General features: G+C 40.2%; 1 protein-coding gene across 1 annotated transcript in view; it reads left to right on the forward strand.

Moving 5' to 3' along the window:
* The window catches only part of arl15a (ADP-ribosylation factor-like 15a), an 85,203-nt gene that overhangs the window by 2,626 nt on the left and 56,204 nt on the right, over positions 1–26,373 (forward strand). Inside the window, exons 2-3 of the mRNA XM_077001058.1 lie at positions 20,636–20,780; positions 24,348–24,407. Of these exons, the coding sequence (XP_076857173.1) occupies positions 20,636–20,780; positions 24,348–24,407 (205 nt within the window). The remainder of the gene's footprint in view (positions 1–20,635; positions 20,781–24,347; positions 24,408–26,373) is intronic.

A 26,373-nucleotide genomic window follows, 5' to 3' on the forward strand; every position in this document is an offset into this window, starting at 1 on the left:
CCTGAATCCTGAATAATACATAGCTTGATTTATTCAACTTAATCAGAACCAACGTAACTGCTTACACTGGATTCTGTGTCTGTAATCCAGTGGCAGGTGTGTAGGTTGCCAAGTGTTAAAGTGTTGTTTTATTTTTGCAACATACAGGCCTCTATATTTAGCCTATGGTATGTAATTTTGAAATGGGGAAATCAATAAATTAAACAAGTCAGGGAATATCGGGACAGTTGGATTGAACTTTTAACTGAAACTACACCACATGATAGTTTACAACCATTTTAATATTTCTTGGATTTTTAAGGCTCTAAATTCTCAAATGAACAACATTTCACAAAACGATATACAACAACAGCAATAATAATAATAATGGGGCAAAATAGCTTTATAGCCAAATCAACTTAAATACTTCCACATGATAAATGACTTCTGGAAAACCAATACCAGAATCAGTTTCAAGGAGATTTCTCCATTCACTTACAGATTTATTTTCATTCAATAGTAATAAATTGAGTTTAACAGATGAATACCTGTCACAGACTTGGTAACAGAATGAGTTGTTAAAAGTTAATTGTGTTTCCCTTTTATTAGACATTCAAATTGTTTGCATGACATTATAATGAATAGTGTGTAGGTTTTGATGGATCATTTACCAGGTGTGCAGTTACACTGTTCAGCTAAACTTTATTTTCAGTGTTTAAGTCAATACTTATCTGATCACCAAGATCAAGACGGTCAGAGACGTAATTGTTGACATTTTTGAAGTGTTCGGGAATTAACCGCTTTAACCACTGTGTGGCACCATTTCACCAAATATAATATACCCAACCAAGTGTGTATGCACACATATGTACTGTATACACAAACGTGCATATAAACACAAATATTTTCTTCTTTCCAGACAATAACAAAAATAATGGACACTTTGACTTCAATTCAAATGTGTCTTTATTTTCATAATCTATCAAAATACAGGCTCGCTACTGTAACTATAAAGGCAGATTTTATTGCTTTTACTACCACTGTCAATGTATGTGAAAAGATTCACAAGGAAAGCTGTGACCTTATTGAGGTCTTCAATGCTGTGATTCTGCTGTTTCTAATGAGGTTTGTTGGTACATGTTTGTCTCCATGAAAACATTAAGACTAAATGCCAAACAGCCACTGATGTGTTGATAGAGGGATAAAATTGAGAACATTCTCGGCCTAGCATGGTATTGCTTAACCGTCTATTTTCCCAGCTGAAATACTGGAACAGTTTTAAAACTAATTTTCAGATTCTCTCAGATTCTGCTATACTGTGCTGTAGCCAATAATTGCTTGGAATGGCTTATTTTATCTTCTAAGACAAGTGATATGTTTCAGTACAAAAGAAAGATTGTTTTGAGTCCCTTGTTAATCAAGAGTTAAAGGTTTTATAGTAACAGCTATGCTGTTAGCCACAGATTACATTTACTCTATTACTATATTCAGAATAACATTAATGTAATAAAACAACTAAATATATATCAATTTCTAATTACCAGCACCACACTTCACAATGAGGGTGAAGAATCTTTTTGGAAGACCCTGACTCCTTTTATGTAACTCACCTGTGGTGTTTGTAACCAAAAATCTCTGGGTGATATATAAAAATCTCATTGCAAGGCTATATTTCTCTTATATTTTCACTATTTTCAAGCTGAGAGCAACAAAGAGATTTTTCAAAGTCTTTTTCTTCATCTTTGCCAAGGGTGCCAGCGTTTCTGCAGGGCATGGTGATCTGTGCTTGAGTGAGGTAGTGGGGAACCGTGTGGCAGATTCACTTTACACATTATGAAGCCAAAGTTCATAGCTTCTCCTAGGGCCTCTTCACACAACCTGATCTATAAATTCACTATTCATCTGCCTTGCCCACTGTTCTAGAATGACATTTGTACAATACCTTTTCACATATGACTGGTAAGCAGTTTTGACTTGCAAGCATGATAGGGCTTGTATAAGGAGACTGGTGAATATTGAGTAAAAACCCTTATATCTGAGCCAGGAAAAGGTAAATCTACACTAGCGTATTTAACATCTATATGTATCAGCATAAAGGTAAATGATTTCCATGTAAGCAACAAAGTCCTTCTTTAGCTTCCTCTGGGTAAGAGAGTTTGCCAAAAACATTGCAAGTTAATCAGTATAACAGTGAATGTATAACGCCAATGTTATGTTTGTATTGTGTTGATGAGTTTTGTCCATCAACACAATGTACTTTATGCCAAACTGGATCAAAATGTCTTGCTTTGGACTTTCAATAACAGAGCAATACAATATTGTTTTGCAGATCTAGAGCTTTATAATTACTCTAATCAGTCTTATCAGTTTGTTTATCATGTTCCATCTCTTCCACGATTCATTGTGATGAATTGCTGCAAAATGGTGCATAAAAGAGTGCTTATGTGTTTCAATTTAACACATTTACATTACTTAATCCAGTGTGCAAGTTTGAATAGATTCATTCAGAATGAGTCATATTATACCTGTAAAGCAGGGGTACTCAAATAGAAATGATGACGGGCCACATTTTATTTTATAAATCACTGAAGGGGCCGGTTGGGGGGGGGGGGGGGGTCGAACGTAAACTGCCGAACGCATTTGGGCGTTGTTTGTTGTTGCTGTAAAGGCAATCCACGGCATCGTCTTAAGATCGCGGTGCGCGATTTCAAAATAAAAGCGGATAGCGCGATTGAAAAAAAAAAAAAATTCCTAAAAAAAAAAAAAAAAAACACTTTTCTAAACAGCTCGCGGGCCACAAATAGATAGCCCGCGGGCAGCTATTTGAGTATGGGGGCTGTAAAGTGTTATAGTGCATCCAGAGGTGTCAAGGTTCAGAAAGTAAAAGTCCTCACCAGGATTTTGCTCAAGCTTGCTGGATTTTCTAATTAGTGCAACCAGGTAAAATTAGTGGAATCAACACAATCCAGGAAGCCTAAGCAAAATACTGGTGAGGACTTTTGCTTTCTGAACCTGGAATTGACACCTCTGAGTGCATCATTTGGATTTTTCGACAGTGTTGTTGTGGTCAGGTAAGACAGGTACACTGTCTGTAAACTGGCACAGCGACGCCATATGTTTTGCAAATCACTGAGTAGGTAGAATGTAAAATTTAATCAAACTCTGGCTTGTTGCTCTTATGTAATTAATAATATGCCAAACGTTCTATGGATGATATGGATCAGTTATGTCCGTACTATTGTCTGTATTGGTGTTGATGATGGGTGGTCTTGGCAGCAGAGGCATGAATCTGGTTTGAATTTACAATCCCATAAACTGAGATTTTTGAGCATTTTGAAATCAGGTTTGTATCTCAGCCAAACAGAAAAAGAAAAAAACTGAAATAACAAGCATGACACTCAAAATGTGATGTGTAAACAGCAGTAATTAGTTTATTTCAGTGCAAGACAAACTGTGCTCAAGATGCTAGAATCCAGGACAGAACTATCTCTGCCAGAAGAAACAACACAGCACTGAAAGACATATTTCAGTAACTGCTGGGATGAAACCTTGACAGAGGCTGAATATATGTGTCATAGCTACATAAAAAAATATATTACTTGAATAATCATTAATTGTAGGCACAGTTTGTCACTGGTTTACATGCATAGGCACTGCAGGGCTGTTCCCTTCAGCTCCAGGTCTGCGTTAATACAAAATTTGCATTATGAGGTGAACTTTGAACAAAGTCCTTGTAAAATATAACCACAATGTCACTCACCAGGACTAGACTGCTAAAAGTAGCATCAAACTGCCCCGCACGGCCAAACATCTACCCCACTCCATCTCCACTTTTTTCTCTTTGTCATTGTCTTTGAGTTTCAGAGTGTGACAGTGGAATACAGTGAAAGGGTAATGTCAACACTGCAGTGTGTATATGTATGTATACACAGATGAACAGTTATAATGAAATGACCAGGGTTGTCAAAAATATCAGCATTAATTTGCCTAATTAATAAACATCCTATCCTATTAGCTAGCACTACTTTTAGATGAGTAACATTCAGTATTCTAGCCCTTATATTTTAGCTTTCCTTGCTTAGGTTAGATTGTAGTTTGGATGAAGGTGATTGGTTTATGTGGCCCTCTCAGAAATAAAGTATAGAATCAGACTAGCATTAAAACTCAGCATTATGATAATCACTACTGACTTTTACTAGTCAAGGCAGCATGTCTGAGCCCTGACCACCACAAACTGGAGTAAAGTGCAATTAGCCATTACACCCAGGCAGCTAGGTGATTGAAATAGCAGGATTCCAGTGGTATTTAGCTCAGGAGACTGAATGAAAACAGAAAACATTTGAATGTTTCATTAAGGACCTCTTTTTGTGTGGATTTGAAGATACATTTGTGTGGATTTGCAGATACAAATTGATGTGTGTTCCAGAGGACGTAGGTTTAATACTAACCAGAGGCTGCTGACTGAAAAAGACAAAAAATCAGGACACAGGGAAATGAACTACCACAAAGTTATAGAACACACCTGGAGGACAGCAACAAACAGGGGCGTAGGGAAGCCTACAGCTACAAATATGGGGATTCTCCAATCGTGCAGGACCCATGACGCAGCAAACAGAAAGACAGTAACACCCAACATTCCACAGGGAAAGGCGGTTTCTCAAGAGCCAATTGCTCAAGAGCTAAAAACCGTAAACACACATGCCCTACCACTCATCAAATGTCCAATATGTACAATGAGATGTTTGAGAAAAGAGCTGGAAGCTGCTGACATTAAGGCCTGAAAACCTCAGTGCAAAATTGAAAAGGCAGGAGTGAAATACAGCACAGAGGCACTTATCACAGCGGTACAAGAACACACACTAATCTCTGGGTCAACTGAAGCAGGGCTCAATCACACCAGACCCAAGGTACAAACCATCCAAAGGACCTCCTGAGATAATCCACCACAGGACTGCAGGACACAATACGCTGGCAGGAAAAGCATACACTGAGTGACAAATCCAAATGCCAGGTGTTATAAAAAGAACATATGCAAGGCACATGAACTGGAGACCCCCAAGTCCAACCTGGAGGATCCACGGAGAGTGGTGGAAAAGGACAAATCTAAGATCCTGTAGGACCTCCAGCTCAAAACAGAGCAAGAGATGGCAAACCAACCAGACATTAGGACAGTAGGTAAGATGTACAAAACAGGCATAACAGGTCCCAAGTGACCTTCAAAGAACATAAAACATGGAGAAATACAAGGGACTAAAACATGAAACAGAGGGAATGTGAAACTTAATGCAAGCATTGTCCAAGGGGTTCTTGGGGCTGTGAGGAGGAGCTAGAGGGACATATCCCAGGAATGACACCACTGACAACAATCCTTGGTAAAAATACTGTGCCGCACCTCCAGGCCTCTCCTGTGGTAATCCCTTCAAATTGTGGATCTGCCTTCCTGGACACACTTGATCAAGAGCATGATGCATCCCACCTTCCCAGGTTCTTACACATCTTTCCACTGTTGCGTTCCCATCACTGGATTTCACCTGCATCAGAGTTGGACTGAACTGAAGGGCAAAAGATGGACTTGCCACTTCCAAAGTCACCCTGCAATGTATACAACTCATTCTGAATCACTGCACTTTAAGAGTTATACAGCTCAACGCCTTCCTGCACTAAATACATTTCCACTACCTGTCTGTACACAAAACTCTCTTGTGTCTTTAAACACAGACAAGAGGTCCACCTGTTGAAGAACAGTTAAATTATTTCTAGGCATGTCAAAGGCATTTAATTAATAATTATCCCTGTACACTCTAATTTCACTTTAATTTAAACAAGCAGTGTGTTCTTACCATGCAAAAAATAAAATTAATCAATGCTGACATATGTAAATTAATTTTGTCATTTTATTTTTACAGGTTACAGGTAATTTCACTAGTCACTCTTCCTTTATGCTTTGTGCAACTCTCCATAGAGTAGCGCAATTAAGCTGTCTGTCATTAGCCTAATTAAACCATATCTACAATCAATTCCCTACTTAATGTGCTCATCTGTTCCAACTGATTTTGAAATATCACCCTGCACGTGTCAGACATTTATCTTTTTAAGTTTCCTTTGAACATATTTTCATCCCACATATTTTGCAGGTGGCAGCAGGAAAAGTTTGGCAACCATAAAAGCAAACAAAAGGAACATGAGGCATATTCTGGCACCGATGTGGACACACACTGCTTCATAGCGTACCGGTAAACTTAGAGGCTGAAAATTGGTGACTTATCAGCAGCTGTGCTGGACGTGTTTGAGTTCCAAGACATACTATAAGTTTATTATTACAAAAAGAGTGTTGTTTCCGTGTTAGTGCATATTGGCATGACTCCCACATAGGGTGTGTGGGCCTCTTTAAAGGCAGGACATTGAGAAGAAAATTGTGTCTTCTGTAAGTCAGCATTCTAGAGTTAAAGTTGTTTTCCCTGGGTCTATGGCACTTTTTATCTAATGACCTACCATGTTCTCTACTGCTTAGATAACAGGATCACATGGCATACTCCATGTGAACACATGGGAGTTTTTTTCCTGTCTTCACAAACATGTGGTCAAAGTGTTGGTTTTAACCCTCAAGGACCTTTTGTCATGGTTCAAATCTCTGGATCTCCTAGTGTGGGGGAGTTAGTGTTTTGGAGCACACCCCATGGTGGTTACATCCAAGACCTGGACTTTTTGGTGGGGATCTTTTGGGAACTTAACATCTAAATGGACTCAGTGTGTCCTGTGGTTCAAGAGGCATTCAGGTAGAAGATTCCTTACCTACCATTACCATGGCCACTAATCTGGCCATATGCCACCCGGAAAGGACATACCGATCTTCTCTCTTGATGGTGTGAGACTGTGCTCTTGCCTTGTGATGAGAGGTATAATGTAGTAGGTAACAGTGATGCCTACTGGAGGGGTTGAATCCTCTGTCTGGGTATGTGCCCTGTGCTAAACCAATAAGAGACCTTGGGCACAATTCCTAATACTACATTTGCCTACCTCGGTAACATGATTGAAATTATAAGTTGCTCTAGTTAAGAGTGCTTGCCAAATGTAATAGGAGAATGTCAGTAGCTCCCTGGTTGCCACTTGGCATCCCATAATAAATTCAGCTGTGGGCTGACTCTGGTTACATTGTCTATCAGCTACTCTGAACACGAACATAATGCTGAGTACAACAATAAGTTGTATTGGGTTATTTCTCTGTTCAACATCAAGACCCTCTGGCATTTTTTCTTGTTTCCTAGTCAACACATGCAGCCCTCTTTTTTCTAACTTATCTAACTGACCAGAAATGTTCTTGGTTAAGTGGAAATAGCCTACACAGAATTTGTTACCATTTACTTAAACTCTGTCACATGTAGTGTCATGTTGTGCTAAAGGTGGCAGAGAAGGTTACTGGTGTAGTCATGTCCTATGAAACTATGATTGTGAGGACTGTCTTTACTGTCAATGAAACAATGACAAAATTCATTGTAATGCATTTTTGCCTAATTGACTGTTTAGGGAAGGGTGCCTTGGATGGGTTCAGGCCTCACTTTTTTGAGTACCCAGAAAGAACCTACCGGATGCTATTTGAGGAAAACAGACCATTTCAAACTTAGAGGCTACGATGGCAGTCATTTGATTCTTCCCTCTAAAATGATTTTGTATTTAAGGGAGAGGGAGATATATACAGTATGGGGTATGTGGGCTGGCCACGAAGGGGGAAAAGGCGAAAGCCTGGAACTTGACAGCATTGGAAGGGGTTATGCCAATTTGCATAATTAGCTGTTGACACAAACTCCAACTAATGAAGGCTCATTCAAGTTGTCAAACCCTGAATAATAAAGTCCCTGGGAATAAGCACCCTCTTGTGTCGCAAAGGTTAAATTGTTGTGTTTGAAAATGACAGGGTCGATTGAGTGCCTTTGAAACTTGGTGAACAAGCCATAGTGTTGTACCGCAAATTAACCTTTAGATTGTAGACCACTGGCGAGGTGGGTGTGTGGTTTACTGAAGTATGTATTTGTTTACACTAGATATATGAAGTGACACAAATTAACTTCATTTTAAGATGGTTGCTGAATCTTTCTAAGTACAAGATAATCTTACAAGACAATTGCTATATTTTAGGTTAATCATTTTTCAATTGTCATCTGAGGTCAGAGTGGAAGTTGTATAGGTTGTCTAAGCAAATATCAAGCAGTCAAAAGGCCTGCTACAGACCTTCCCTGCTTTAGGGAAAAAAAACCCCTGAAGAAACTATAGATGATTTACCTTACAATTGGTAAATAACCGATTTACATCAGTTAGTTTCACACATTATGTTGCTGGATATCCTAATATGATTTGGAGTTTTGATTAGAAGGAATTAACAATTGAATCTCTGCAATTCCTTATAAACTGTAATATGAAAATGTCCCAATTTTTTTGTATGTTTTTTTGTATGTTTGGGAACAAACATCATCTTTTATAATGTTGCATGCTTTATGAGTGGAAAGACGTCTAAAACGCTGAACGAAACTGACAACATAATTTTTCCCATTGGTTTCTACATAAAATAGTATAAGGTGCTAAATGTCAGAATTGTTTACTGTCAGCATTTATTTATTGTTATCAATTGTTGCCTGAATGATCATGTCTGCATGTTGGCTTTGGTATAAAGAAAACAAAGCACACAGACTCCATGCAAACGAAAAAGTGTTGATTGCATTTTGCTACGTCAGCCTAATTTTCAGTTGCATACAATATATAAAATTTTCAGCAAGTTCCCATCTTTTTGTCTCTATAGGGCCTATAGATGATTTAACAGGGACTTATTGGATTTGTGTAAATGTACTTATGAATCAAACTTTCCTGCACTTGGTAGGAGTATTAAGTTAAATTTATATAAAAACATGATCTTTAGATGTGTGATGTAATAGTGGGAAGTCTCTGCAATATTATGGTGCTAGGTAAACCCCCCTTTGGCTTTCATATATTAATTTCAGGGGCCTTCACAAAGGGGCCCTGAAGCTTGTATCTTTTTTTACGTTGGAACAAAAACTTTTTTTTTTGTTTTCATTGTACGGTGTTAATGAAAATTGATGCTACCTTGTGCCATTATGCCCACTCATTTATATTTTGAAATACTTGAATATGTTGCCCCCACTCGTCCCATGTCCCACTGCTCTGCTTTCTCTCCCCCTTTCACTATGGTGGTAAACTGCCACATATGAATGAATGTGACTATAGAATAAAGAACATAAAAAGCATTGTTTCTCACTCCTAACCCTGGTTTATGCACATAGCTAATGCAGTCATGAAATTAAAGTTGTCTGGGGACAGACTTCAGACAGATAAATGTTTACACTTTGTTTCACCAGGGGAATATAATGTTGTCCCTTATCTTGCCACTTGAACTGTCTGCAGGATGTGTTGTTCAGAACATTGTTTCTTATGTTACCATTTCTTTAGTGGCCAGTTATGCCGAAGGACAGGCTTACCAAACATTTGTGTGGGAATCGCTGTCATGAAAAGCATTACTGAGTAACTTAATCATCCCTAGTTTTACTGTCAGCTTGAGAAAAGATGCCAGAGTGGGAAGTAAACATTTTATTGGCAGTAGTTGTAATAATAGTGATTGTTGTAGAGAGACAAACTCTGTGTGGTAAAGGTTAAACAGAAAAATGTGGTCTGATATGACTGGAAACTGGAAAGCTTTGAAAATATGGGAGAAAGGTTTGGTGAGAGACCTACTTAAGAAATGGTGTGAACTGAACCCTGGGGAACCATGCGGTGGTTGGTGGTGTTACCATTTTCTTTGGCCTGTCTCTGACTTGCCCCGCTTGAACTCCTCTGGAAACACTCACTTTTAGAACGACACTTTCCAGTCCCTCTTCTGGCCCTCTTAGTTTCAAGAGAGTGATAATCAGCCTTATATACATTGCTGGTGTAGTTGTCTGTAGGTGACCTCTCTTCATTTACTCTCCACAAATCAGTCTTCAAAAAATACTTGTCAAAACTAAACATAAAGGTAATAAAGGTAGCGTTGCAATACCATTAATAAATGTACTGGATAGGAGAGCGGTAGAGAGAACTTACCCTTCACAATGGCAATGGAAATGGCCCACAAATGGCCCACTTTGATCAGTCTGTGAACTGTGCCGCTTGCTGCTTATTGCTATATCCAGATGGTCCTGGTGAGGGAACAAACAGTTCCCCCTGCTGTACAGTCTTTCAATAAGGCCGTCTAGACCAGCCTAAGTCCAGACAGATACAGCCTCCCATCAAATTAGCGTTTGTCAGATTTATGATAATGGTTCACAACAGCCTCCCCGTTGGTGACACCAAGATTTACAGCTGCGTCCCCACCCCCCTTTTTCGAGGGTCTGATCACCTCCCCACACATTGCCCTTTAGCAGCCTCGGGGGCTACAGCCAAAAGAAACGACCCAGTAAAAGAGCTTTCTGGATAGGCTGAGCCACCCAAGGTATACCAGAACAATGGCTGAGCAGGGTTTGATAATCCCCCATGATGAGGCTGAAATGTTTGTGGAGCTTGGGGACAGCACAGGCATGACAGTGGAAACTACTGCTCCATTGTCTGGGTGTTGCTGCCATTTTTGGGTAAAGGGGCAAGGGGGCTACATTGGGGGGCTTGAGGGGAAGTTGAAGACGCCTGTGTACGTGGATTACTAAAGCTCTTTCATGTGGCTCGGCAGAAGTAACCTGATCTAGGCATGAGGACTCGGTGGGAATCGCCTTTTGACAGATATCCTGTCCATTCTTAGTCCAAATGTTTTTTCAAGGCCACCCTTAAGCTTTGATCTTAGCTCCGTTAGATGAGGGGCCATTGCTATGATTTGAAAAAAGAGGTTACAGCCACCTATGGGTGTCAGAAAGGTTATTATAAAAAAAATGAGAAAGCTCCACAATAATCCTAATTTCACCCATTTTGAGGGTCAGATTATCTCCACCCATCTGGTCTCTCTCTCTAAGTAACACCAGATTACTGTTTACAGTTTATTGCTTGCTGATGACATATTATACAAGATTCTGGAAATCATAGATAGGAAAACTGCCATACAATGGAAAAATGTATTTGCCTTGGCATAATTGAATAAGGAGATTTTGGTACATGGACCCAACATAACATGAACTTCAAACTCCGATTTCTCCTGTTTTGTTTTTACCCACACAAGCAAAACAGGGTTGTAAAATTCACCAGTTTAAAAATCCCCAATTGTTATTTTACAGTCTTGTCTGTTTAATAGGCTACTGAAGACCTAATTCATCCACGCTTGTTATAGCTCAGGCAATATTAACATGGAACTGGATGCACAGTCGGAACCTCCAACAGTTTATTGACAAAAAAATGAACAAAAAGTGGAACAACGGACATGGTTAATGTTCATGTTTAACAGTTTCTCAAACCCATCTACACTATCGAGAAGTATTTGCTTAGTGTTTGACACTGACATGAGGGGCAGTTTACTGACAGCACAAGCTTGACATTAAGCTGTAAGTAGCTAACCACACTAATTATGTGATTGTTTCCACTTTTTCAAAGTAGACCCCATACCATCTAGACTTAAGGTTTCACAGGGGTCTAATATTTGTTGTTGTCGAGATCAGAAGCAAGCAACTAGTTTAAGTAAGATTAACAAAGGCACGTAACTACCTAAATACTACCAAGATAGCATCGCTAGCTAATGAAATCGTATGATGACCTAACTTAGACAGGTTCATTTTATTCCGTTTAGTCTCACTCAGAAAAATAGCCCATTGTCATATAAATCTACAATAGGAATAAAATATGTCTTTAGTATTTGTCAGAAAACGTCAACAAAACATAGCTTATAAACTAACCCCGCTTACCTTATTTGTCTGCTAACAGATATCCAGTATAGGTCTATAGCTAGCTAATTCACTCCTAGCTAACATTAGCTAGTGGCAGTCATTTGAAAAGACTAGTTATTTTATTAATCAGTTTAGTTTGAGAATGCAATTATCCTCCTAAGCAGGCTCAAATATATACAGATGGATGCCTAAACGCCCCATGGTTCACCTCTCACAGTTAACTAGCTACCATTTGGTTTATGTTTGAGCCTACCCGCAATTTTTGCTCAGACTAAAGTCAGAAATGTAGCTAAAGTCTTATTATTATAATAATAAGAGACCACGAAGTAAAATTAACTGATTACAAAATATAGTCTCACTTAAGATATACTCGGTTTACCAATGAAAAATGTAAGATGCAACCTGGTCTCACTACAAGTGCAATGTAGTTAACTGTAAACCATTTATTTACATCCACAGATTTGCCACCTTGTAGACAGTAGCCTATAAATTTGTGTACAATGGATTTCATTCATAGTCAGCATTTGCTTTGTCAGAGAAGAAAATAATATCAGTTAATCAGACCTTGCTTCCCTAAACTAGCTTCACTAGCCACAACATGGTCAGATTTGTTCCCCTCATACGCTCATTTTGTGTTCATTCCATTAAGTGTTTATCTTTGTGTCATCTATTCATAACAGAACTCAGGGCTCATCTCTGCACTCTTCTGGTCTTTCTCTTCTCAAGGGTTTCTGTCTTTAGATGCAACCTCTACATATTTGCTGTTGAAGTCTTCTGTAGCTAGCTATTGCCTGCAAATGATTTCAGTCTTTCTTCAGGTCTGACCATTTTTCTACAATAAACTGATTGCTGCTGATCAGTAACTTAATATTTAATATATTTATACTTAGCCAGACACACTTGACTAATACAAACCCTGAAAGCTTATTGACATAGAAATACCTAGAAATTAAAGTAACATTCTGTACTTAATTTGACCTGTATAATTTCTTAAATATTAAATCTGTTGCTTGTGTGCACAGAAGAAAATAATGACATCACTGTCAGTAAATAACCAGAGTATAGATTCTGTCTCTTGAATATGATTGTACATTCATCCTCATGAAAGAGGCCACCAAAGTATCAAGTGAAATCCTCGAGGGACTGAAGATCAATATATTTTTGGGAATAGATCTACAGTACAGTAACACCGCTGTAACAAGCTGAATCTCCACTATACTTGTTACCATTATTTGAGCAGAAACCAGCTTCACAAGATTCAAAAGGTTGCAGTATGTATAGTCATACATTGTTTGTTTACATTTTCAGAGCAGAAGAACTTCAGAAACATGTTAAACATTCGATTTTGTTCAAAGTTGTGCTCAAATGTTTCAAGCCAACTCAACTCTGGGTTTATATCTGAGTCAAATTATTTTTATTATTGATATAAAAATTAACCAATATGTGCTCAAATACTGATATTGAGAAGTGCTGGCATGTTTGGACATGTCCACAACGCATGACTGTAATTCATTCAGCAAGACATGACTGAATAATAATGTTTAAAATGTCTAACATTTCCCTTAAAAACTGCTTGAATAAGGTACTGATGCAATGGAGGCCGTAATGTAATATTTTCCCTTTCATTACTGATTTTACAGTGATTGAAATATAAACATTTGATTTCACTTACTCTTCTTTAGTGACTACAAGCAGTCAAATAAATATTTTTTTAGGAAAAAAATTCAAGTCTGAACTCAAACCTCACCCAGTTTTCATACTATGTAGGGACAACAGCAAGGCCAGATGGAGGAGTTTGATCTGCTGTGGCGACCCCTAAATGGGAATTGCCGAAAGAAGAAGAAGTAGGGACAACAGCAAGTCCATTCTTACTTGTTTGTCATCACAATGAGACAAATTGGACCAAATTAAGAAAAATTCCTTGAGGCTTGTTGTAGCAGCCTAGTTTGTAGTTGATAATATGATTGGGGTTTTGTAGGGTGAAATCTGATTTACCTGTTGGTTAAAACATTCAGAGCTGAGCTACATATTTAGAGAGGTAGCTAGGTGGTGCTGTGGTCCAGCAAAGTGTGCTTTGTGGTGTGTAGTGTTGCTGTGGCTGCCTACAGAATCAGATCTACAGAATGGCTCCACACAGCTTCATAAGTATCAAGCCTCAAAACACACACAGGGAACTGGCAGTAGTACACGGATTCTATTAGAGACAGTGGTAACTGTGGCTATATGTTCGCATGTCTTATGAGAGATCTTATAGTAAAACTTTAAAACTTTTATGGTTTTATTATAATCTATCCTTTCTTTTACATATAATGCATTCTGGTCAGGAACTCATTAAACTCATAAAATACCTTGTGGAGCTTAACAAAAATAAAGAGCACTTCCACTATATATCTGCTTTGCTTAATACCTTTCCCTAGGTTTATATTTTGATATACTAAAAGAAATATATATATTTGTCCTGCCCAGTTTATGAAGAAAAATAAGCTCAGTAAATGAGTTATTGTATTATCTATAGCCTTACCAGTGCACATTTACGTGAAATCCCCTATCATTTTATACAGAATAAAATGTGCCTTTGCAGGATTTGCACAGCAGACAGGGCTGTAGCCAGTGAGCGGTCGGTATGGTGACAGCAACGGGTGGACCCAGCAGTCTTGCCAACATTTATTTTTCATCCCCTCCAAACGTGGCATGGCACTGGCACAAACTGCACTATACCATTCCCCACCTTACTGTGTCCCCCCTCTGACACTGTCAGCCTACAAACAACATGAAGAGAGAAAAAGATGAATGAAGGGAACCCCCCAACCCCCCCTACCAATCCCCAGACACAGCAGAAGCTTCTCACTATGGATTGCTGTGGAGTCGGGGGCTGTGTTATGACTGGTGTGTGTTACACACATATAAGTTAGCACTGTTGCCGCTCCATCTGGACGACCATATAAAGGACTGTCATCCCAAAGGTCACCGGTGAGGCCTGCAGACAAGTGTTGCGAGTGTTGTTGTCGTCTGGGCAGGGAAGGGTCGTTGGCTGGAAGGAGAGTGCTCTGGGACGGAATGCCAGGCTCATGCTGGCTTGCCTGGGTCCTTCCTGCTGTCTGTGTTTGTGTTTACCGCTGCTCTCTGCTCCGTCTCTACCAACATCCACCCAACTGGCTCACACTGTAATCATCCCTGGAGGTAGCAAAAGCACAAAAGACAAAATTCTAACTGACCATGAAACACCCTGGAAGGGCATTATTATTCTAATTACCATATAAACAGCTGATGTTCATCTGACATTTGTTTTAAGTATTGATTATGTGTTTGTATTTAGGCCCATTGGTTTGCATTATAGCAAGCATTCTCCTTGGGTAGTTTCCCAGACACTCATTAAGTCTAGTCCTAGTCGAATATGTAATGCTGCTTTAGTGTAATTTATTAGGTTACTTAAAGTTTGTGAAAGTACATTCCTCATGAAAAAAAGCTTAAAGTGTTTCATAAGTGTATTAAAAATGTACTCTCACAAGTTTTCTCAGACATTCAGCAATGTGCTGTCAGTGTGTTACTTGTTTAAGGAATATTTTTATTTGTCAGATTTACTCGATGCACTAAAGTGTTAATTTATCGCATATGACACATCTGATCTTAAAAGCCATTTCAAATACCTGTTTCTGACTTAAGCTCAAAAATTGTGAAAGGTTGTTTCTCGTGTCTTTATGGCACTCTCAGGACAGTGTATGTGCAAACAGAATTAAAACCAAATCCGATCTAATTTAAACACATTATTTAACAAATTAAGGAGCTATTTTGGTGAGCCTTGTTTTTGAAATGACATAATACTGCTTTTCTCTGCTATGATCAATGAAACCCAGACATTTCAATATTTTCTGGTTATTCCTGACATAAGTTTTCATTCTAAAACAGTATAGAGCAACGAAACTCCTTTCTGCTTTATAAGCATATTCATGTATGCCACTAATGATGAAGGAGGAGACCTGACCTGCATAGATGCCAGTTCTCCACCCTGATATACAGTCCACCTTGATATACAGTTTCCAGATTTGTGAAAGACAAGCCTTTATGTGGGCTTTGAGAGATAGCTGTGTGTTGGCCAAGGCTACACAGGATTCAGCACTGCATCCCAAATGGTGGACTTTGCTCACATCTGTCTCTCAGCAACAGAAACATATTTTCCATATTGCTCTGATTAGCAAACTGTTTAATAACTTGGGGTTTTTAGTCATTGTGTATGTGTCACAACAGTACTACTAATGGGAGACATGCCTTTCACAGTCATTAGTTAAATGGATTTTTTTTCATTGTAGGACACATTACAGACGAATAAGGATGCAGATTAACATTTCAAAATTGAGTGGAACAAAATGAAGAAAACAGTGGAAAATACATTTTTTTCTAGAATATTGATATAATAGAAACTAGGCGGTGGAACCACAACAGGCACACACCATGAGAGCAGAGGCCCCAGAATGCCGCTGTCAAAGCACACACAAAACCCCAGCGACGGGCGAGATATTTGGGGGGGATGGCATCATTGCCTCCATGCAGACGCTCTAGCTCTGTTTCCGCAGTCTTGGAGGGCGAGTGAAACGCGAGCTATGTCTGCCTGCATGGTGCTTCCCTTTCCCTTGCCCCCTTGTTTATTAGCTCTAAAAATACGAGGCTGTCCTCTAAAATAGATCGTCTTATTGACAGACGGGTTGGCTGAATGAGCAATCGGTAGGCTGTTGCGTGTCTGCAGGAGAGCCCCTCCCCCCAACAATATTGCCCCTCCCCCACAGTATTGCGCTCTCTAGAATGTGGGGATTAAGCTTCTCCCTCACGCCATGCCAGCAACTTCCCCAAGTGGTCACTGTGACCATCACTGACCACTCATCTCCAGAGACAGTGTAGCGCAAACTGCATTCCTTTTCTTCTGAAGTGAAGTTGGACGCCTACTCCTCACACATCCCCTCCCTCCCTACCACCACCTTTTTATGCAGCTTGCAAAGGGCAGACTGGGTTCCCCACACTCTACTGAGGGGTCCATTCAGAAGAAGTTGGCAGGCGACTGAGTTGTTTTTGTAGCACAGCATTGTTCCATGGTGGTTCGACCAGGTCTGAGGACTCAGTCTTGTGGCATTGCTGAGTGGATTTGGCCTGACTGCCTTCCCTTGTCTGCCTCGGCGGGTTCGAGTGCTGTTAGATCTTTGTTTCACTGCCAGGGCTTGGAGCTCCGCCAGGTCTCCTAATTACATCAGCCGTTTGATGTCTTGACATCTTTTTTAAATCGAGAGTTGGGAGGGGGGGAGGGGGGTGTGGGATTGTAAGGGGCTTATCTTGCACTTTTTTACAACTCCAGCTTTTTTCTGAAATTGTTCCTCCTTTGTGTTAAGCTGATAACAGCTTTGAATATTTATACCTCAAACCTCATGTGCAAGAAATATTAGAGCTTACTTACCTTTAACAATGACTGTAAACTCAGTAACATAAGGCCTCAGTGGCAATTTTCATTGTAGAGATTAGTTTGTAAGTCTTTCTTCTTTGAAAGACTGATGCATCAAAGTAATTCTGTTAACCAAAGACCCTATTCATTAACTTTCTTGGCCTCTTTTGTCCAGATTGCATGTAGTGTGATGTGTGTGAATGCTTTTGAAATGTGTATTTGAAAATATACCATCTTACATGTCATTGATGCTACACAGCATTCAACTCCGGATTTTCCAGAGATATGATAATTATGCATCTCGTGTGAAAGACACTCTCTTTTCAAACTTCATACCTGTTTTCAGACCCATTCAAATAGGACAATGCAACAGAGTCTTGAAATGTCTTGAAAAGCATGCGGGTTGTTCTTGGCTGTTTTCGGTCAACTTCAACATTTGTTAGTGTATGGTGAGCTGCAGTTGTGTCTGTAACTTTCTGCTCTCAGAGTGCTGCAACATGGCTGAGTGGTCAGAGCTCCTGAACATCACTTGAGTGACTGCGGTAAGTTTATCAACCCCTTTTGTGCACTGCAAGTAAAGGGGGAGTTAGTGGGTGGTGGTGGTGGTGGTGGTGGTGGTGGTGGAGGGGTTTTGGGGGAGGATTGCGTGAATCGTGTGGATTCAACACTGGCATCTCCTATCACAGGACCTCCAGGTTCTTACAGAACCAGATGTCCAGGTCGCTGTGTGACAAAGCAGAAGCATGTGCTCCCGACGGACTGATCATGTGTGCCGTATTTGCTGTGTGGGCCTGTGAAAGTGATTAGTACTTTTTGGGGTGACCGAATACCAAAGGGAATTCACACATTGTTTGACTTTGTGGTTTGTTATGTTAAGAGCACTTCCACAAGCAAAGAAGAAATGTGAATTTTTAATGGAAGAAAGTTACATGATACTTGAGTTATAGAACTACAGCTATAAACAATTACCATGACTTTAAATGTGCATCTTGGTTTATGTTAATTTAAAATATGCAGATCAATCACTTCAAAACAAGCAACAACTGTTTTATAAAGGTAACAATGTAATTTTTTTGGTGTCTGGTGCGGAGCTGTAATATTGGTTTTGGCAGTGCCGACATTCGTATTACTGCTTAGCTTTGTTATCTCCACGGAAAAACGAAATCTTCCAGTGGTGGTCAAAAACGAGACCTGCCCATGGTGGCTTGGTGTCATCCTGCTAATAAAAGAGATCTCCTTTTAGTTCTGGATACTGATCTCCACACACTAGCTTTAAACATCCCATTTACGGTTCACACTGCATTTGCCTCCTAATGTCTCCCAGCAGGCCTCCAGTCAGAGACAGTGATTCATAAAGTGACAGGTCTGTCTGCTGCCATAAGGACAGAAGCTTACTTTCTTCTCAATGCCGCCCGACCCCCTTCTCTCTCTCTCTCTCTCTCTCTCTCTCTCTCTCTCTCTCTCTCTGCAGGCCATGTGTCAATGAAATTGTATTTTTAAAACTCTGTAGTGTAAGAGCTTTTTTAAGGCTGATCTCATGTTTAAATTTAAATTGGGAAATGAGGTTTGCTAAATTAACATTATTTATGATTGACTCTTTACCCCAAGAGTTTTTTTTCCAGCAGAGAAGTTAAAGGTGGCCGCCATTCTCAAATTGTCCTGCTTCTTAGTCTTGATATTGTAATAAGCAATGTTATGCTCATGAGGGAACAAACTAAAGCCTATTCAGTGCTGTTATCAGTTATCATAATAGGGACACTACTCCAATATCGTCCTACACTCAATCAGCTCAATGCTCCCATAAAGGTCCCAGCAGAGAAAAGGGTGCTGTAGTCAATTTATGTCAATTCTGCATAGAACCACATACGGTAGTGAAAACAGATGGCTGAGAGCAAGTAGGTGAATCTTGATTTTGTGCACCCAGTGACGCCTAAATCTTTTCGTTCGTTTTTACCAGACCAGCTATTGGGATAGTCTACAATGGGCATTTTTGCTCTGATTTACGACTCAGACTGTGGACATGAGTCTATCACATTGATCTAGCTAATGTTAGCTAGCAAATTGCGAGTGATACTATTGACATTTTGGTGACACCCATGTAACCTCTTTCGGGATAGCTGCGGAAACAAAACTAGGTAAAACTGTGTACGTTCATGTGGGTGTTTCACCACTCGAAACATAAGTTAAATGAAGGTGTGTTAGGATGCACTGTTGCAAGGTTGCGTTTGTAGCCACATAGCTAAATATCTGTATTTAAAGCATTTTCTGTTTCCAACGCTTAGCTTGGTACATTGATGGCTATTAGGTGACATTTCATTTATAGTTACATTTGTCTAACGTACAGTGAGGGATGTCTGTGCTATTGGATATTTTCAGGCGCCAACTAATTCACATGGTCGATTTGCGTGTGCGTGCAGCGTTTGAGCGCAACTGCCGCGAGTGCGGCGTCACGAGAGCGTTCGGGGCACGAGCGTCCAACGTTCGTTCCTCTTTAACGGCACTAGAGTGTAACATTAGTCCGGAATCACGTAAAGTTAGCCAGTTTACACTTTCTATTGGCTCGAAAAGAAATCTTTTATTATTGAATGTTTGAAAACTGTCGTAGTAGGGTTACGTCCACGAACAGTAAAATACTTACCTAAAAATACTTACCTAAAAAGACCTACCTAAAAACATTACCTATCCTATACGTGGCTGTTTTTGAATGTCTCTCAAACCGAAACGTGTAACGTTTATGTTGCTTTTTTATCAAAATGTAGCTATGTGTCTCTCATAGTGAGGTGGGTTATCGGGAAGAGAACACCCTGTTGTGGTTAATAAACGTTACATGGAATAAAATGATAAAATCATTTGGGACTGAGCGAAACGTAGCGACAAATCCCGAAGGCTCACCCCTTACTACTTCTCTAGTAGTACCTCTAAAAATAATGTGCTACACACAAAGCAGCTAGCAGTGAAGACAGCAGCTGACACGTTGTTGCCTGTAAAGATTTGTCATTGTTCTCTATGAATCACACAATTACGCAGGAATATGGGAGAATTACATTCACTGTTAGCTGGAGGTGTGGATGGAAATAGATTAACGTCCTTAGTTGCTGGCCTGTGGGTGGGATATTCATGATGACTGTAATGGTGATGAGACTACTGTATTATTCAATCGTGTTCCAGGCTGAGTGTGAAACAAACAAGCAAAACCAAGTAACAATGGATTTTGCTGTTCAGGACATGAAAGCAAAGCATAATTGAACAGCATTTAAAACCCTAGGTGTGAAAGAAATCACAATAAGATTATATATGTAGGCTAACTTGGCTTTAACAGGTTTATGTATATTGTAATTGTTAATATGTTTACATGAAGTTTTTGTTCTGCTTGTCTCTTTCTTCTTCTTAGTGTCTCCGAACACTGTGCTGCAAGAGTTCTCCGACTCCTAGACCAGAGTATGACGTGGTGTGTATTGGACTGAGTGGTGCTGGCAAAACCAGTCTACTTTCTTGGCTCTGTAGTGAAGGCATTGATGACATTGTACCAACCACAGGTAATGTGTATATCTTTTCTTAGCTGTCAGACTGTGCTAAGAGTATAGTGTGAATGTCTACACGTTTCTTGACAAAAGGAGAATATGTGATAGCATTGTCATAATTAGATTTATTTCATGTTTAGTTAGAATAAATAAAATGGAATTTAATTATCACCACACAATTTCTACACAGTTGCTAAACAGTTCAGCAAGTTTAAACTGACAAGAGACAAACAAGAACTCTCTGTAAGCCCTGACATGTAAATGTTTCTAAACACTAAATGCACTAAACACACACCAACACAAAAGCAAAAAAGGACCACAGATCACAGCTTTCCCATGTCTCCATGTTGTAATTTATACCAAACACTACCTCTCTCTACATCCCAGCATCCCAAACACTTTCAGTGAACTAAGACATCACAGAGACCCCCATGGCTGTAGTGCACTGAGCCAGCTTTTCAAGCTTCATCTATGGAGTCTAGCACTTTTAGTGCACTACACTAGTGTCTAGTGCACTTTTCCAGGACTGCAGAGAGCTCGACATTGTCACCATGTGTTTCGCAACCTGCTGCCAGTACAGAAAGCTGGTTCATATTGCTGCCGCCTGTAGCAAGCCTGCAGCACGCTGGCGTGTATCGCTTGAATCGCACGGTCACGAGGATCTTCAGTACACACACAGGACCCCCTATGTGTGCATGTGTGAGTTCTGGCATGTCTGCTTTTTGCCACATGTGTTTTCTCATCAATGTTACGATTACCCTTCCCCAGGAGTCATGGTTCCCACGGCGACGCTTAGCCATGTGCTCCTCTGTTTTGATTCTGTTTTGTTTCCACCCCTTGTTCCGGTTTTCACCGCTCTTGATTTGTCTCACCTGTTTCTCTTTTACTTTGATTAGCTTGTGTATTTCAACCTCTTGTTCCTGTGTCTTCTCGGTTTGCATTTTGTCTTCTCCTTTGCATTGGAGTTCTACCGTGTGTTCTCACCCTGCCTTTTAATTCTTCTATATTGATCTCAATTGTTGTGTTCTTAATATCTTTGTTTTCGTTGTAATCTCTCTGTCTTTTGCCCCTCCTGCGTAGCCTAGCTTTATTCTAGCGTTATTTCTCGTTTATCATGAATTCCCATACCGTGGCCTCCTTGGATTATGTTTCTGCTCCTCCTTCAAATAAATGAAGTTTGACATTGCACTTACTTCTCCTTGTCTCATCATCACATAAAAACTCACCAACAGAAGATGCACTGAGTCGAACATTCCCACTCAAGGACACGTGTCTCTTCTATGAAAACTTATACTCTGCCACCCAGGATGGTGTCGCATTTCTTTGGCAGTCACCCCATGTGCTTACTCTAGGGAGCACTTGTTATTTCGAATGTCTGGCCTGTACTGATCTTTCAGACTCCAGACTGTGAAAATGTAGTTTTTTAAACACTTCCTTTGGGGTAAGGCTCTGTAATGGTCAGACCTAGTCCTGAGATATAGGGCTAAGGAAACAAAGACATTGTCTTTTTTTTTGCTTAATGCTGGCCAAGTTTACTAAACTGCCTTCTCCTGTGCTTGGGACACTTTCCAAAACACCCACTCTTTTGAATGCCTTGCCTAAGCCCACAGTTCACATCAGGACAGCAAATTGCGGGACCTCTGTTGAAGCCTATGTTTGGACCTATGACCAGGCCTGCAGTCACAGTCCCCCTCTGCCTTGCTGCCTGTGCAGTTCAAGCAAAGGCGGCTTTCATCTGTTTTCTGTGGTGGGCAATATGTTCTTGGTTGTGGCTCCTTCATGGTCCACCAGCTCTTCTCAGTACCTCATGTGGGAAGGACTGTAGGTTTGAGTGAGTGCCTGTGTGCTCTCCAGCCTCCTGTCCTTGGCTTGGAAGATGCTGCCCAGACTCCTGTCCCCTGCACGGAAGGCATCATGCAGCCCGCACCCAGTGTGCTCCTCCTGTATCTGTCTCCCCAGAGGGTGCTGGTTCTGAGATCTTGGCCTCTACCTGCAGGAGGCTGCCGTTTCAGGTACGCTCTACCCACAGGGAGTGCTGTCTCTACCACGCCTGCTACCCAGAACACTGCTACCGTGCCTTTAGTTTTATTGGACCCACCAGCAGACACCACTGTGCCTCTAGACCACTGTCTGCGACTGCTGCGCTGATCCACTGGTGACCACGTCCTGCGGCTGTCCTGTGTCCTCTGGTGGCTGCCCTGTCAGCTTCACAGCCTCCCATGACTCCTGTCTTTGATCAGTGCTCTTGTCCATGGTCCTCCTATTCCTTGTCCAGTCCTCTGTCATGCAATATCCTGTCTTGTCTCCATTTCCTATGTACAGGTCCTGTTATAGTCCTGTTGCTCCTGCTACCGTGTCTCACTTCATTCCTGCTGTCTTTGCCCCAGCTCCTGTCCCAGCTCCTTGTCTCACCTTAGCTCTTATACCTGCTGTCGTCTCTGTCTAGTCTTGTCTTTGTTCCTGTTTTCGGTTTTGTTTCACGGGAGCCACGCATTTGGGGGGGGGGGGGGAGGGGGGGAGTTCTGTATTGTTTTTCTGTATTCTTCTCTGTTCTCATGTTCTTAATCTCTCTTTGTTTTCTTAGTTGCCGCTCCGTCCCTTCCTAGCATTGTTTATCATTTATCATGAATTCTTGTACCCTGCCCTTGGATTATGTTTCTGTTCCACCTTCAAATAAACAAAGTTTGAAAACGCAACTGCGTCTGCCTGTCTCATCATCACAATGACAAGAGAAGTTGATTACATTAATGCTCCAGGTGATGGGATGGTATATTATTGTCTCATCACCACCTGTAATTTTGAGAAATTACTTATATCAAGACATTAGATGACATAAAAAAAATATTTTTCTCATAAAATTGTACTAAATACTTAATGCCAGATAGCATTCTCTGTACATGACTTTACTTAATATATGTAAAATTATACAGCTCTACATAAATGCATGGATCCTGATTTGAACTTTAATATAGCATACAAGACCTTTCACCTTCACAAAGGGGTGTTTTAATCAGACCGTTGTTGAACTGTGACTTCTGTAAGACATAAACTAGGAGTAAAACCAAATCTGGATCAATCTGGAACTTAGTAACAATCATACACAACAAGAACAAAACAATAAGTATTACTATTTTCATTATCTAATTAGATAACACGACAAAGCCAAAAATTTAATATTACTTAAAAAAACCTGTCTGCTGCTAAACCCCTAAAGTTGTTTGTGGCTTAAAGATAGACATCTATTGTGACATCTTGGTGAAACCTTCCTTATAATCGCCACAGAAAATTAAAAGGTAAAACCCTTGATCTCGTATGTTCTGTACTGCATTAATCAGTACCAAATGTGTGCCCTCTGTGTCTCTGCATGTGTTGTTGTGAAACGAATATGAGGGAAGTGATATCACTCAGGGATTCGACCCTGAGCTCACAGTACTCCAGTGTCAGTGTCACACTGCTTTTCTTCATCTCGTTTTTGTAGCTATTGGGTCCTCTGCACAAACACTGGCAGTAATCCAAACAAACATGGGGTTTCCTTCACTGAGAGGTTTCATAATCTAAATATTATCCTATTATTTCTTTTAGGTTTCAGCATCAAGGCAGTGTCTTTTCCAAATGCAGTACTGAATGTGAAGGAACTTGGAGGTAATGTGACCGTGTACAGAATCATATTCCTGATTTGTTATTCTATTGACACACGCTTGAGAAAAAGTCTATTGCAATGCTTTTCTAATTTCCCTGTCATTACTGTAGTAATCTCCTCCCTCTCCTGAACTGCATAAAGGGTTTGTCGAGTGTAAGTCTTCTGGACACATTAAGGTCTGTCTTATGTGGAGCATCTTCATAAGAGTACACTTAATCTGTGTCTAGCAAACTACAACTTGGTCAAGCTTAGCGGGTGTTTAGTCCACTAATACATAATTGTGTTTTGTACTTTTGTAAGACACAAGCAGATGGCACCTATGTTTTGTAATCATCCAGGGAGAGAGCAAACAGATGGAATTTTTGTCTATAGTACCACGAGTTCTATATTATACATGTAATAATTGCAACACCAATTATGCCAATTATGTTGATTATTTAGAAAAATAGATATTATTATTATACATATAACCATTATTATAAATTATTATTGTTCAGGTATAAAATACAACAAGATGCAACAAAATGATTCCATATCTATAACATATAATTTCATCCTGGTATATGCACATAATATCTAATTTTATGTAAAAAAAAAAAAAAAAAACAAAAATAGTCAATTATAAAAGTTACCATCAGTATCAATATTAATCACTGATCCTATGGTCTAGAGGTTTTTGTGAGCTTCATTTGTACAACAGTTTCCAGCTCAGAAGACACTGGGGTAAAGAAATGGGAGATACTTATTTTGATGCTTCAAAGAGCTGGACAGGGAGCTGAAGAGAGATGTAAATCTCTGTGCTGAGCCACTGCGAGTTGCCAAACCCAGCCATTTATGAGAATGTTAGAAGTGGGGGCAGCATCTGGGTAATTTATGTTTTGTAGGATGCGGGGGACAGAACAGGTGCATTGTGTATCTTTAGTAGAGGCCCGACTAAACGCAACGAAACATCAGTCCCCCAGAACAAAAACAACAGGAAAAAAGGACACGGGACCACCAAGGGGAGGCTTGACCAAATTTGGTCACAGGGTGAGATGTATGTGGAGGAACATGATATAAAGGTCCTCGAGCAGGCCAGGTCAAAGTCCCCAAGGGATGTTTTTATACGGACTGAGGCCTCAAGCCTGTGATGAGGCTGATTTATTGCTAGCTGCCTGTCACAGCAGCTCCAGCTGATGGAACTCTCTCCAGCTCCAGAGGGAGATGCAACAATGGAGAAGTCTTTACGGTCAGTAAAAGCATGTGATATTTTATGCCTGCCCTCACTTGTAGTTTTTCCCTTTTGGACTTAAATGACTTAAGACACTTTTCGTTCAGTCTTGGTTCAGCATGTTTTAAGTGCTTCAATTGTAGAAAAACATTCAAAAAAGAAAGGGAGTTCTGATTTAGTGATTTGCATTAGTGGATTAGCAGATGTGTCCTCTAGGGCCTATGAAGTCTCATTCCCTGAGCCAGGATGAGCTACAAACCAATTAAATCCAGGCCACTGGTGCTGAAGGTTGGCAAAACGGTAGGCAAGTTATTTTTCTTAGAAGGCCCTGCAGGTCTGTCCTCGATGGAGAAACCTGTCAAGAATCTAGGCAAAGTCTTCGACTGCTGTCTCAGGGAAGCAACTGACATCTACCATTAAGGGTCTCAAGACTTGCCTCTCCAGTGTGAAGGTTTACCTGGCAAGTTCAAGGCTGGGATCTGCCAACATGGCATCCTCCCTCAAATTCTCTGGCTGCTATTGGTGTATGAGTTGTATGAGGGGAAGATCACTACCTTTGCAAGTGGCTGCAAGTTCACACAAGTTAGTGACTGATTGACCTCAGCTGGGTCACCTGAGTGAGGATGTCTGATGTTCAAAGACATGAAACACCTGATGGCCCTTAGGGAACTTAACTGATGATGTGTCCTTGTGCTTCATAAGGATGTATCTAAGCAGGGGAAAATGCATTTTATGCCAAGGATCAAATAGGATCACAT

This window comes from Brachyhypopomus gauderio, chromosome 3 (assembly GCF_052324685.1).
Source record: "Brachyhypopomus gauderio isolate BG-103 chromosome 3, BGAUD_0.2, whole genome shotgun sequence".
Lineage (NCBI taxonomy): Eukaryota > Metazoa > Chordata > Actinopteri > Gymnotiformes > Hypopomidae > Brachyhypopomus > Brachyhypopomus gauderio.